Source organism: Pseudophryne corroboree, chromosome 2 (genome assembly GCF_028390025.1).
Source record: "Pseudophryne corroboree isolate aPseCor3 chromosome 2, aPseCor3.hap2, whole genome shotgun sequence".
NCBI classification, from domain to species: Eukaryota; Metazoa; Chordata; class Amphibia; order Anura; family Myobatrachidae; genus Pseudophryne; species Pseudophryne corroboree.
In genome coordinates, this window is record NC_086445.1 from 809,304,594 (window position 1) to 809,318,272 (window position 13,679).

Genomic DNA, 13,679 nt, shown 5'->3' on the forward strand with positions numbered 1-13,679 from the left:
GTGAGGCTCCTCTGCTCTGGCTGCCTCGCACCAGGCAGACGAGCAGTCAGGACGCTGTGCGGGGGGGTTAGCCGAATGAAAAGGGTATCGTAGTGGCGGCTCTTGTCTCTCTGCCTCTGGCCGGACTGCATTACCTGGGGCTGGAAGGGCGGGGAGATAACAGGCGGCCGCACTTGTAGGTGTAGAAGTATACTAAAATACACGAGACGTCCGTCCATCCGTCCCCCTCCATCCCGGCGACTGTCCAATGACATCACTGTTAGTGACAGGGGCGTGCTTTCATTTAGGCAGAAAGCACGCCTCCTGTCACAGAGGCACTTATAGTAAGTGCCGCTTTTGATGATTCTTTTAATGGGCTTTCACTGCCCAAAGCTTAGCCCCGCCCCCAGCCTCCGGCCATTTATCATTGCTAGCGGGAGGCACTGGCAGCAGTGCCTCTGAATCACATTATAGACAGTTTTTTCATAAATCTAAAAGATTAGAATAATGTCAAGACTAAAGCAGATAGTTATGACACAGAATATGTGTCATAAGTATCTTCTTTACATTAGCTTACTCATCAAGGACAGGGGAGGCACTGCCTCCCCTGCCTCCCCTGACTGCACGTCCCTGGCAGATTGGGAACAAAAAGCGGCCCTGGAAAAATTTGTACTAGTGGCCCCACATAGGTAGCACCAGAGGTGTAAGGTCTAGCCATGGGCCATGGCAACAGCACCCTCCCCCCAAAACTTTCCAGATAGTGGGCATGTCTAGCATCAAGGTGGAAGTTAAAAAAAATATATATATTATGAGCACATTATTTGATACACCTTCAGAATTTAGGAAACTATATCAGTCTTTAGAAATATATATTTTCTTGCTTATTACACCAACCGTATCCCAATCACTATTCACTCAATCTTATATGTCACAGACAGAGCATACACTAGATGATCTGCAATCACAGGCTAAGTAGCAAAGTAATTTTCATATATGCAAATTATTTAGCATCTTATTCATTATGTCTATAAAAAGGACCACATGTCCTCAAACAAAACAGGCCCCACGGGTGCGTCGGCCCACCGGGAATCTTCCCTGTGGACCCTATGGCCAATCCGCCTCTGACGCTGGGGCTCCCTCAGGTGGAGGCACGTCTGAAACTCTTCAGTCAGTTCTGGGTTCAATCTGGCCTGGACCCGTGGGTCTGTCAAATAGTGTCCCATGGGTACAAACTGGAGTTTCAAGACATTCCCGCATGCCGATTTTTCAAATCGGCCTTACCAGCTTCTATCCCAGACAGGGAAGTGATAGCGGCAGCAATACAAAAATTGTGTCAGGATCAAGTGATTGTCCTGGTTCCCTTCTCGCAACAAGGAAAAGGGTTTTATTAAAGCCTATTCGTAGTTCCGAAGCCGGACGGCTTGGTCAGACCGATTCTAAACCTGAAAACTCTGAATCTCTACCTGCAAAGGTTCAAGTTCAAGATGGAATCTCTGAGGGCAGTGATTTCCAGTCTGGAGGAAGGGGACTTCATGGTGTCAGTGGACATAAAAGATGCCTACTTACATGTTCCCATTTATCCTCCACATCAAGCTTATCTGAGATTCGCGATACAGGATTGTCTTTACCAATTTCAGACGTTGCCATTTGGACTCTCCACGGCACCGAGGGTGTTCACCAAGGTGATGGCGGAGATGATGGTCCTCCTTCGACAGAAAGGAGTCAATATAATTCCTTACCTGGATGATCTCCTGATAAAAGCGAGGTCCAGGGAAAGGTTGGTGCAGAACATTGCACTCTCCCTGACAGTACTTCAACAACACGGTTGGATCATTAATTTTCCAAAATCACAGTTGGAACCGACGACAAGATTGTCTTTTCTGGGGATGATACTGGACACAGAAGTACAGAGGGTATTTCTTCCAGTAGAAAAGGCTCTGGAAATCCAGAGAATGGTCAAACAAATTCTGAGACCAACAAGAGTGTCGATTTATCAATGCATTCGGTTGTTGGGGAAGATAGTAGCGGCCTACGAGGCCATACTGTTTGGCCAATTCCATGCCAGAGTATTCCAGTGGGACCTGTTGGATAAGTGGTCCGGATCTCACCTTCACATGCACCAGAGGATAATCCTGTCATCCAAAGCCAGAATTTCGCTCCTGTGGTGGTTACACAGTTCTCACCTACTAGAGGGACACAGGTTCGGGATTCAGGACTGGGTCCTAGTAACCACGGATGCAAGTCTCTGAGGCTGGGGAGCAGTCACACAGGGGGAAAGCTTCCAAGGAAGATGGTCAAGTCAAGAAACTTGTCTTCACATAAATGTTCTGGAATTGAGAGCCATTTACAATGGCCTTCTACAAGCGGTGCATCTTCTTCAAGATCAACCCGTACAGATCCAGTCGGACAATGTAACAGCAGTCGCGTGCATAAACTGGCAGGGTGGAACGAAAAGCAGAGCGGCGATGGCAGAGGTGACAAAGATCCTCCTCTGGGCAGAAAGACATGCAAGAGCTCTGTTGGCAATTTTCATTCCAGGAGTGGACAACTGGGAAGCAGACTTCCTCAGCAAACACTATCTCCATCCAGGAGAATGGGTACTCCACCAAGAAGTCTTCGCAGAGGTGACAGGTCTTTGGGGAATTCCTCAAGTAGACATGATGGCATCTCGTCTCAACAAGAAGCTTCAGAGATAGTGTTCCAGGTCGAGAGACCCACAAGCAATAGCAGTGGATGCACTAGTGACCCAGTGGGTGTTTCGGTCGGTATATGTCTTCCCTCTACTTCCACTAAAGCCAAAAGTTCTCAAAATCATAAGAAGAACAAGGGTTCGAGCGATCCTCGTTGTCCCGGACTGGCCAAGGAGGTCTTGGTATCCAGATCTTCAGGAGTTGCTCATAGAAGATCCTCGGCCTCTTCCTCCTCGCGAGGACCTGCTGCAGCAGGGGCCGTGCGTGTATCAAGACTTACCACGGCTACGTTTGACGGCATGGCTGTTGAGCGCCGGATCCTAGCCCGGAAGGGTATTCCCAAAGAAATAATTCTCACTCTGATTCAGGCCAGGAAAGGGGTAACGTCTAAACATTACCATATTTGGAGAAAATATGTGTTTTGGTGTGAATCCAAGAAGGCTCCAACGGAAGAGTTTCAGTTAGAATGTTTTCTCCATTTTCTTCAGGCGGGTGTGGATGCGGGCCTACGATTGGGTTCAATCAAGGTTCAGATTTCAGCCTTGTCCGTTTTCTTTCAGAAATAATTGGCCTCCCTTCCAGAAGTTCAGACCTTCGTGAAAGGGGTTCTGCACATCCAACCTCCCTTTGCGCCTCCTGTGGCACCATGGGATCTTAACGTGGTGTTGCAGTTCCTTCAGTCGGATTGGTTTGAACCTCTCCAGGAGATAGAATTGAAGTTTCTCACTTGGAAAGTGGTCATGCTGTTGGCCTTGGCATCCGCAAGAAGGGTGTCTGAGTTAGGGGCCTTGTCTCACAAGACCCCGTACTTGATTTTCCATGAAGATAGGGCTGAGTTTAGAACTCCTCAGCAATTTCTTCCTAAGGTGGTTTCTTCTTTCCATATAAACCAACCTATTGTGGTGCCAGTGGCTACTGAAACCTTTGTTGCATCAAAGTCTCTGGATGTGGTCAGAGCTTTGAAAATTTATGTTGCAAGAACAGCTCGAATACGGAAAACAGAGGCTCTGGTTGTCCTGTGTGTTCCCAACAAGGTTGGGTGTCCTGCTTCTAAGCAGACCATTGCACGTTGGATCAGAGGTACGATTCAGCACGCTCATTCCATGGCAGGATTGCAGATACCGAATTCGGTGACTGCCCATTCTACTAGAAAGGTGGGCTCAACTTGGTGGGCTGCCCGGGTGGTCTCGGCTTTACAACTTTGCCGAGCAGCTACTTGGTCAGTGCCGAACACGTTTGCTAAATTTTACAAGTTTGACACCTTGGCCGATGAGGACCTCAAAGTTGGTCAGTTGGTGCTGCAGGGTCATCCACACTCTCCCGCCCGTACTGGAGCTTTGGTATAACCCCATGGTACTGAAGTGGACCCCAGCATCCTCTAGGACGTATGAGAAAACAGGATTTTCCTTTTCTCCTAGTCCATAGAGGATGCTGGGTACTTCACCTGCAGTTGTTATTTTGTTAAAAATGTTTTCAGCACGGTTGCTGTAATGTTCATGCCTGTTGGCATGTGTTTTTGTTGAATGCCATGTGTGCGGCATGGTTGAAGTGTGAGCTGGTATGAATCTTACAGTTAACTTAAAAGTAAATCCTTTCTTCGAAATGTCCGTCTCCAAAAGGCCGCTGCACACACAGGGCCAGATTCAAATGTTTTTACCGCCGGCAGCCACTAGATGGCGTCAAACGGAGCTATTCTAATGTAGCTCCATATGGGCACAATTGGCTCTCTGCGTCTACATTTCAGCTCTTACCCGCTGGGGGTGGCGAGCTGAAATGTATGAAAAGTGATCCGTTTGGTGGCCAAACTGCACTTTTCTAGTCTAGATAGTTTAGTCTGGTTTAGCCGCATAAAGCACTAATGGGTGCGATTAGCGCGATAGGGGACATTATTGTATATCGCCCTCTGCAATCTCCCGTCACTTTAGACAGGAGATCGGGGAAGATAACATTTGAATTCCCCTCTAAGACTCCTCTGCTGATGTATTTTGACATATATGAATGCCTGTGTGGGTTAAGGTTTTATGGATATGGGTATTTTCCATAATTTGCAGTATTGTTTCTAGAACCTATTAAAACTCATTTAAAATCCTCAATCTTTACTCTCATTACCTTTTGAAATTCTCTGCCTCATTATAGTATTTGTTATAACTCCTCATAATACCTGTAAACGTAAAGAACAGTGGGGCTGCTTTCTATTGCGTAAGGCCTGTATTTCTGTGCTGTGCATGCACACCAACATAAATGTGCACATAAGACAGTATACAGATTCTGACAAATTTTTATTAGAACTTCTTATGCCTAGAGAAGCGGAATGGGGTTGGGAAGGGGTGAGCAAGCATGGCCTGTATGAAATTATGCCTGTAATTGCAACTCAAGAATCCCCGGACTTAGCTGCAGTTACACCTGTCAGCAAGTTGCTGGTGCTGGGGGGCCGGTTCACAAATCTGCTGTTCTGATGATGACTATCAGCAGCAATATTGAGCCACTTGTGATTGGCTGATTGCCTACTGACTAATTCCAGGTGAGAGTACTTAAAACATTTGCATTGTAGAAGTATTACAGAACCATAGTAGGGTGCAAGAGCGTCCTGGCCCCTCACCCTCCTCCGCCTGCGTATATGACATCACAGAACAGCGCATGGGAAAAAGGTAGTTTGGTGCCTGGCTTGTCCTATTGATTCACTCCGTGCTTTTCTAGGTAACATCCTTGGAGAGGCACCCTGAAACCTGCAAAAAGGTCACATTGGTGCAGCAACCATGTCACACCCTTGTCCTTGCGCTCTGGGTGACAGCACTGGTCACACACCCTTAGTCCTAATATATTATGGGAATCATGGACGTTTATTTGCATTATTTTACATGTACTTCTGGATTTTACATGAACTTCTGGACTAGTGAAAGATAGAAGATTCCCATGAATTTACCATGGATTCTTAAAGTGGAAAACAACTAATGTAGTTAATTGAATTTATATTTGTGTCAATCTGTAATTTCATTTTATGTGGAAAATGTGACACTGGGTAGTAATAGAATGCAAATGTTTTATCGTCTTATAAGCGGGGCTGTCAGTACGCCAGGCCTTCAACTCTCATTCCTCTATTTTACTGCTACTTCAACTGGAAATGTACAGTATGTTTTACATGCATTCTTTCAAAACCTTAATGAATCTTAGGGTAATTAAATCTGAGCAATTTATTATTTCATTAAGGTACAAATAGAAATTTAGGTAATGTGTTAGTAAAATAATATATGTAAACTTACAAAGAATGAAGGTTCAAAAAGGGTTGAGATTACCTAAAGGATAATAAAAAGGGGCAGACTAGATGGGCCAAGTGGTTCTTATCTGCCGTCAAATTCTATGTTTCTAATAGGCCCTACACACCGGCGATAATACTCAAAGATCTGAACGATCTCGTTCATTAATGAACGAGATACTGTTCATATCTTTGAGTGTGGAGGCACCAGCGATGAACGATGCGCGGCCCTGCGCTCGTTCATCGCTGCTGCCCCGTCGCCTGTGCATGCAGGCCAATATGGACAATCTCGTCCATATTTGCCTGCACTTCTATGGAGCCGGGTGACGGGTAGAGTGAAGAAACTTCACTCCCCCCATCACTGCCCCCTCCCCGCCGCCGGGTCGCCCGTTGGCCGTATCCGCTGTCGGGCAGCTCGCCGGCGGATCGCTCAATGTGTAGTGTTCTTTAGCTATAATAGCAGGATTGGCTTAGTATATCGCAGTGTAATGTGCTACAGCTGCTGGCGGTAACTGGTAATTATCACAGTGTAGTGGGTGATGGCAGCACGGGGTAATTATAATTGCATAATACATTTTTTGGTAGTGTTCTTTGGATAGAACTAGTCCTTTAAAATGTTAATAGAAGAATAATTCAATTCCTCCAAATAAAAATGTAGAGTGACTGCTGCCATCAATTACTTGATTACTTCCTTACTAGTTACTGTATAGCATATGACAGTAGGGTAATTAATTAAATAAATAAAATACATGATTTCACTGTCCTTTATTCTCCTGCAATTAATGCACAATGCTGACAATTCTCCCTCCTGCCATAACAATGGAATGCGGTTAGCTTCCCGGCAGTAAGGATGCCGGCAATCATGTGACCGATGCCGGAATCCCGACACCACTCAGAAGCCCGGTGCTAGAACGCCGACACACCGAAGGTAAGTATTTGGGTGACGGTTAGGACTAACCCTCCCCCCGCAGCCTAAACATAACCTCCCCTCCACGGCTTACCTCTTCAGTGGCATGGTGTCTGGACATTCGGCATCTTGGTTGTTGGGATTCGGGCGCCGGGATGTGCCGGTTTCGACATTCCGAATAGTGTTGTCGGGATTCTGACAGCCGGGATCCTGACTACATCCCTAGGACACTACTCATAGGGCCTAATTCAGCATGAATTGCTAGTCCGAGAAATTGCAGTTGTCTGCGTGTTGAGGGAACCGCCCCGACAGGAAGAAAAAACGCCCTGTGCAAAATTGCGTATGCATCGCAGATTGCTATCCACTCGCAGAGACATACGCAATTCCGGGAGCATCAAAGAAACTTTGCCATCTCAGCAAATGTGAGTAGGTCTGAGGCTGCCACTAATCTGCGACTGAGAGTGGTCTGTGCTGATGTCAGTGACCCTCCACAAAAAATACCTGGGCACGCCTGTGAGTTTTTTTTTACACACCCAGAAAACGTCAGGTTTCCGCCCAGAAACACCGGCTTCCTGTCAGTCAAACAGCGGCTACATTGCAATTACAATCTGTATGCATTTTCTGTCGCTATTACCCCTCACACTGTGCAATGCGAATACTACGTATGCGCGGTCATTCAATAATCGCTTGATTTGTGATTTCTCTGAATAGCGAATTAGACGCCTAAAGTTTAAAATTCTACCTCGTCATTTGCAGTTCTGCTGCTCTGGGATAACCTCCTGGGTAGGTATCAGGCCACTACATACTTATGCTGGGATCCATGCCAATACGTTCCAAGTCACCTCTTTTATGACTTGTCCAGCACGGTACCCCTTTATTAGGCAATCTGTCTTGCTCAATCCGACTATCTTCTTCTATCTCACCCTAAATATAGCTGCCGAAACCTCGATTCCTGTAAAGTTTCTGTGTCCTCTGTCCCCAGTTTTATGCAGCCACACAGAATTACAAAATCTGAACGCTGTATTGTAACATATTTCTATCTGCATCATACAACTATATGGATGTGCCGTTTGCTCATAATTTGTATATTAGAGAGCGGTTTTAAAATATTGTTGCATTAAAACACCATGCTATCCTTATTGGTCTCTGTTATTCATCAAGATAAAACTAACTTGTTTATGCTTGCAATGTCTGTTTAGAGTGAAGAGGATCGATACGTGTTCATTGCAGAATGGTATGATCCAAATGCTGCTCTGCAGAGGCGTTACCAGCTCCTCTTCTACCCCAAGGATGGATCTGTGGAAATGGTGAGTTTGTGGGAGTAAAAATCAGTTTTTGGTGCATTTGAAATCTAATTGGAATATTGTTGTATTAAGTATTTGGAATAAATTACTGCATTTAAATGAATCTACATAAAATGATTGTGTTTCAGAAAAGTGACTTGTACGGTAGTGACATTATTATAGTGAATCCAGTATGGTAATAGTTGTTGAAGGCAATATATAACTTTTTTTCCCTAAAAGTGGTTTTCCAACTGAGGTTTACAACACCATCGCTCTCCCTTCTACTAGCACATAGATGAGGTTGCATACATAGGGCCACTGCTTATTGGTAATCATTGTACCTGGCAGTGGTCTGATAGAAGGTGATTGAAGTACAGGCACTTAATGTGATGTTGTTGTAGGTGATGTGCAGCAAACAAAGGCACTGACTGGGACATAGGGGGTCATTCCGAGTTGATCGCTCGCTAGCTACTTTTAGCAGCCGTGCAAACGCATAGTCACCGCCCACGGGGGAGTGTATTTTCATTTTGCAAGTTGTGAACGCCTGTGCGGCCGAGCGGTACAAAAACATTTTGTGCAGAACAAGACCAGCCCTGTAGTTACTTATCCTGTGCGATGAATCCAGCGACGGAGGTCCCGGAATTGATATTAGACACCCGCCCTGCAAACGCCTGGACACGCCTGCGTTTTTCCAAACACTCCCAGAAAACAGTCAGTTGACACCCATAAACGCCCTCTTCCTGTCAATCTCCTTGCGATCGGCTGTGCAAATGGAATCTTCACTAGATCCAGTGCACAACAACAATGCTGTTTGCACCCGTACGACGCGCGTGCGCATTGCGGCGCATGCACAGTTTTGCCATTTTCTCTGACGTCCTAGTGGATGCTGGGACTCCGTCAGGACCATGGGGATTAGCGGCTCCGCAGGAGACAGGGCACAAAAATAAAAGCTTTAGGACTAGGTGGTGTGCACTGGCTCCTCCCCCTATGACCCTCCTCCAAGCCTCAGTTAGGTTTTTGTGCCCGGCCGAGAAGGGTGCAATCTAGGTGGCTCTCCTAAAGAGCTGCTTAGAAAAAGTTATTAGGTTTTTTATTTTACAGTGAGTCCTGCTGGCAACAGGCTCACTGCATCGAGGGACTTAGGGGAGAAGAAGTGAACTCACCTGCGTGCAGGATGGATTGGCTTCTTAGGCTACTGTACACCATTAGCTCCAGAGGGATCGAACACAGGCCCAGCCATGGAGTCCGGTCCCGGAGCCGCGCCGCCGACCCCCTTGCAGATGCCGAAAAGTGAAGAGGTCCAGAAACCGGCGGCAGAAGACTTTTCAGTCTTCATGAGGTAGCGCACAGCACTGCAGCTGTGCGCCATTGTTGTCAGCACACTTCACACCAGCGGTCACTGAGGGTGCAGGGCGCTGGGGGGGGGCGCCCTGGGCAGCAATGATAATACCTTGTTCTGGCTAAAAATACATCACATATAGCCCCTGGGGCTATATGGATGTATTTAACCCCTGCCAGGTCTCACAAACACCGGGAGAAGAGCCCGCCGAAATAGGGGGCGGGGCCTATCTCCTCAGCACACAGCGCCATTTTCCTGCACAGCTCCGCTGCGAGGAAGGCTCCCAGGACTCTCCCCTGCACTGCACTACAGAAACAGGGTAAAAAAACAGAGAGGGGGGGCACTTTTTTGGCGATATTGATATATTAAGCTGCTATAAAGGAAACAACACTTCTGTAGGGTTGTTCCTATATATTTATAGCGCTTGGGTGTGTGCTGGCAAACTCTCCCTCTGTCTCCCCAAAGGGCTAGTGGGGTCCTGTCTTCGATAAGAGCATTCCCTGTGTGTCTGCTGTGTGTCGGTACGTGTGTGTCGACATGTATGAGGACGATGTTGGTGTGGAGGCGGAGCAATTGCCGGTAATGGTGATGTCACCCCCTAGGGAGTCGACACCGGAATGGATGGCTTTGTTTATGGAATTACGTGATAATGTCAGCACGTTACAAAAATCAGTTGACGACATGAGACGGCCGGCAAACCAGTTAGTACCTGTCCAGGCGTCTCAGACACCGTCAGGGGCTGTAAAACGCCCTTTACCTCAGTCGGTCGACACAGACCCAGACACGGACACCGAATCTAGTGTCGACGGTGAAGAAACAAACGTATTTTCCAGTAGGGCCACACGTTATATGATCACGGCAACGAAGGAGGCTTTGCATATCTCTGATACTGCAAGTACCACAAAAAGGGGTATTATGTGGGGTCTGAAAAAACTACCTGTAGTTTTTCCTGAATCAGAGGAATTGAATGAAGTGTGTGATGAAGCGTGGGTTAACCCCGATAGAAAACTGCTAATTTCAAAGAAGTTATTGGCATTATATCCTTTCCCGCCAGAGGTTAGGGCGCGCTGGGAAACACCCCCTAGGGTGGATAAGGCACTCACACGCTTATCAAAACAAGCGGCGTTACCGTCTCCTGAAACGGCCGCCCTCAAGGATCCAGCTGATAGGAGGCTGGAAACTACCCTGAAAAGTATATACACTCATACTGGTGTTATACTGCGACCTTCCATCGCCTCAGCATGGATGTGCAGTGCTGGGGTGGTTTGGTCGGATTCCCTGACTGAAAATATTGATACCCTGGATAGGGACAGTATTTTATTGACTATAGAGCAATTAAAGGATGCTTTTCTTTATATGCGAGATGCTCAGAGGGATATTTGCACTCTGGCATCGAGAGTAAGTGCGATGTCCATATCTGCCAGAAGAAGTTTATGGACGCGACAGTGGTCAGGTGATGCGGATTCCAAAAGGCATATGGAAGTATTGCCGTATAAAGGGGAGGAATTATTTGGGGTCGGTCTATCGGATTTGGTGGCCACGGCAACAGCCGGGAAATCCACCTTTTTACCTCAGGTCCCCTCCCAACAGAAAAAGACACCGTCTTTTCAGCCGCAGTCCTTTCGTTCCTATAAGAACAAGCGGGCAAAAGGACAGTCATATCTGCCCCGAGGCAAAGGAAAGGGTAAGAGAGTGCACCAAGCAGCTCCCTCCCAGGAGCAGAAGCCCTCCCCGGCTTCTGCAAAGCCCTCAGCATGACGTTGGGGCTTTACAAGCGGACTCAGGGGCGGTGGGGGGTCGACTCAAGAATTTCAGCGCACAGTGGGCTCACTCACAGGTGGACCCCTGGATCCTGCAGGTAGTATCTCAGGGTTACAGGTTGGAATTCGAGAAGTCTCCCCCTCGCCGGTTCCTAAAGTCTGCTCTGCCAACGTCTCCCTCAGACAGGGCGACGGTATTGGAAGCCATTCACAAGCTGTATTCTCAGCAGGTGATAGTCAAGGTACCCCTCCTACAACAGGGAAAGGGGTATTATTCCACACTATTTGTGGTACCGAAGCCGGACGGCTCGGTAAGACCTATTCTAAATCTGAAATCTTTGAACCTGTACATACAAAAATTCAAGTTCAAGATGGAGTCACTCAGAGCAGTGATAGCGAATCTGGAAGAAGGGGACTTTATGGTGTCCCTGGACATCAAGGATGCTTACCTGCATGTCCCAATTTGCCCTTTCAGTGGGATCTGCTGGACAAATGGTCCGGATCGCATCTGCAGATGCATCAGCGGATAACTTTGTCTCCACGGACAAGGGTGTCTCTTCTGTGGTGGTTGCAGAGTGCTCATCTGTTAGAGGGCCGCAGATTCGGCATACAGGACTGGGTCCTGGTGACCACGGATGCCAGTCTGAGAGGCTGGGGAGCGGTCACACAGGGAAGAAACTTCCAGGGAGTGTGGTCAAGCCTGGAGATGTCTCTTCACATAAATATACTGGAGCTAAGAGCGATTTACAATGCTCTAAGCCTGGCAAAACCCCTGCTTCAGGGTCAGCCGGTGTTGATCCAGTCGGACAACATCACGGCAGTCGCCCACGTAAACAGACAGGGCGGCACAAGAAGCAGGAGGGCAATGGCAGAAGCTGCAAGGATTCTTCGCTGGGCGGAAGATCATGTGATAGCACTGTCAGCAGTGTTCATTCCGGGAGTGGACAACTGGGAAGCGGACTTCCTCAGCAGACACGATCTACACCCGGGAGAGTGGGGACTTCATCCAGAAGTCTTCCACATGATTGTGAACCGTTGGGAAAAACCAAAGGTGGATATGATGGCGTCCCGCCTCAACAAAAAACTGGACAGGTATTGCGCCAGGTCAAGAGACCCTCAGGCAATAGCTGTGGACGCTCTGGTAACACCGTGGGTGTTCCAGTCAGTGTATGTGTTTCCTCCTCTGCCTCTCATACCAAAAGTACTGAGAATTATACGGCAAAGGGGAGTAAGAACGATACTCGTGGCTCCGGATTGGCCAAGAAGAACTTGGTACCCGGAACTTCAGGAGATGCTCACGGAAGATCCGTGGCCTCTACCTCTAAGACGGGACCTGCTTCAGCAGGGACCGTGTCTATTCCAAGACTTACCGTGGCTGCGTTTGACGGCATGGCGGTTGAACGCCGAATTCTAAGGGAAAAAGGCATTCCGGAAGAGGTCATCCCTACCCTGGTAAAAGCCAGGAAGGAGGTGACTGCACAACATTATCACCGCATTTGGAGAAAATATGTTGCGTGGTGTGAGGCCAGGAAGGCCCCGACGGAGGAATTTCAACTGGGTCGATTCCTACATTTCCTGCAAACAGGATTGTCTATGGGCCTCAAATTGGGGTCCATTACGGTTCAAATTTCGGCCCTGACTATTTTCTTCCAGAAAGAATTGGCTTCAGTTCCTGAAGTCCAGACTTTTGTAAAAGGAGTACTACATATACAGCCCCCGGTTGTGCCCCCAGTGGCTCCGTGGGATCTTAATGTAGTTTTGGATTTTCTCAAATCCCATTGGTTTGAGCCACTCAAATCGGTGGATTTGAAATATCTTACATGGAAAGTAACCATGCTACTGGCCCTGGCTTCAGCCAGGAGAGTGTCAGAATTGGCGGCTTTATCGTATAAAAGCCCATATCTGATTTTCCATTCGGACAGGGCAGAACTGCGGACGCGTCCTCAGTTTCTGCCTAAGGTGGTTTCAGCGTTTCACCTGAACCAGCCTATTGTGGTGCCTGCGGCTACTAGCGATTTGGAGGATTCCAAGTTGCTGGACGTTGTCAGGGCATTGAAAATATATATTTCAAGGACGGCTGGAGTCAGAAAATCTGACTCGCTGTTTATACTGTATGCACCCAACAAGCTGGGTGCTCCTGCTTCTAAGCAGACGATTGCTCGTTGGATTTGTAGCACAATTCAACTTGCACATTCTGTGGCAGGCCTGCCACAGCCTAAATCTATCAAGGCCCATTCCACAAGGAAGGTGGGCTCATCTTGGGCGGCTGCCCGAGGGGTCTCGGCATTACAACTCTGCCGAGCAGCTACGTGGTCGGGGGAGAACACGTTTGTAAAATTCTACAAATTTGATACCCTGGCTAAAGAGGACCTGGAGTTCTCTCATTCGGTGCTGCAGAGTCATCCGCACTCTCCCGCCCGTTTGGGAGCTTTGGTATAATCCCCATGGTCCTGACGGAGTCCCAGCAT

The 13,679-nt window shown here is 47.7% G+C and overlaps 1 protein-coding gene across 4 annotated transcripts in view; it reads left to right on the forward strand.

Moving 5' to 3' along the window:
* Positions 1-13,679, forward strand: part of NME7 (NME/NM23 family member 7) — a 522,975-nt gene that overhangs the window by 173,700 nt on the left and 335,596 nt on the right. For all 4 annotated transcript variants that reach the window (XM_063955652.1, XM_063955653.1, XM_063955655.1 and 1 more), the window contains one exon: positions 8,029-8,136. In XM_063955652.1, coding sequence (XP_063811722.1) covers positions 8,029-8,136 — 108 coding nt within the window. The remainder of the gene's footprint in view (positions 1-8,028; positions 8,137-13,679) is intronic.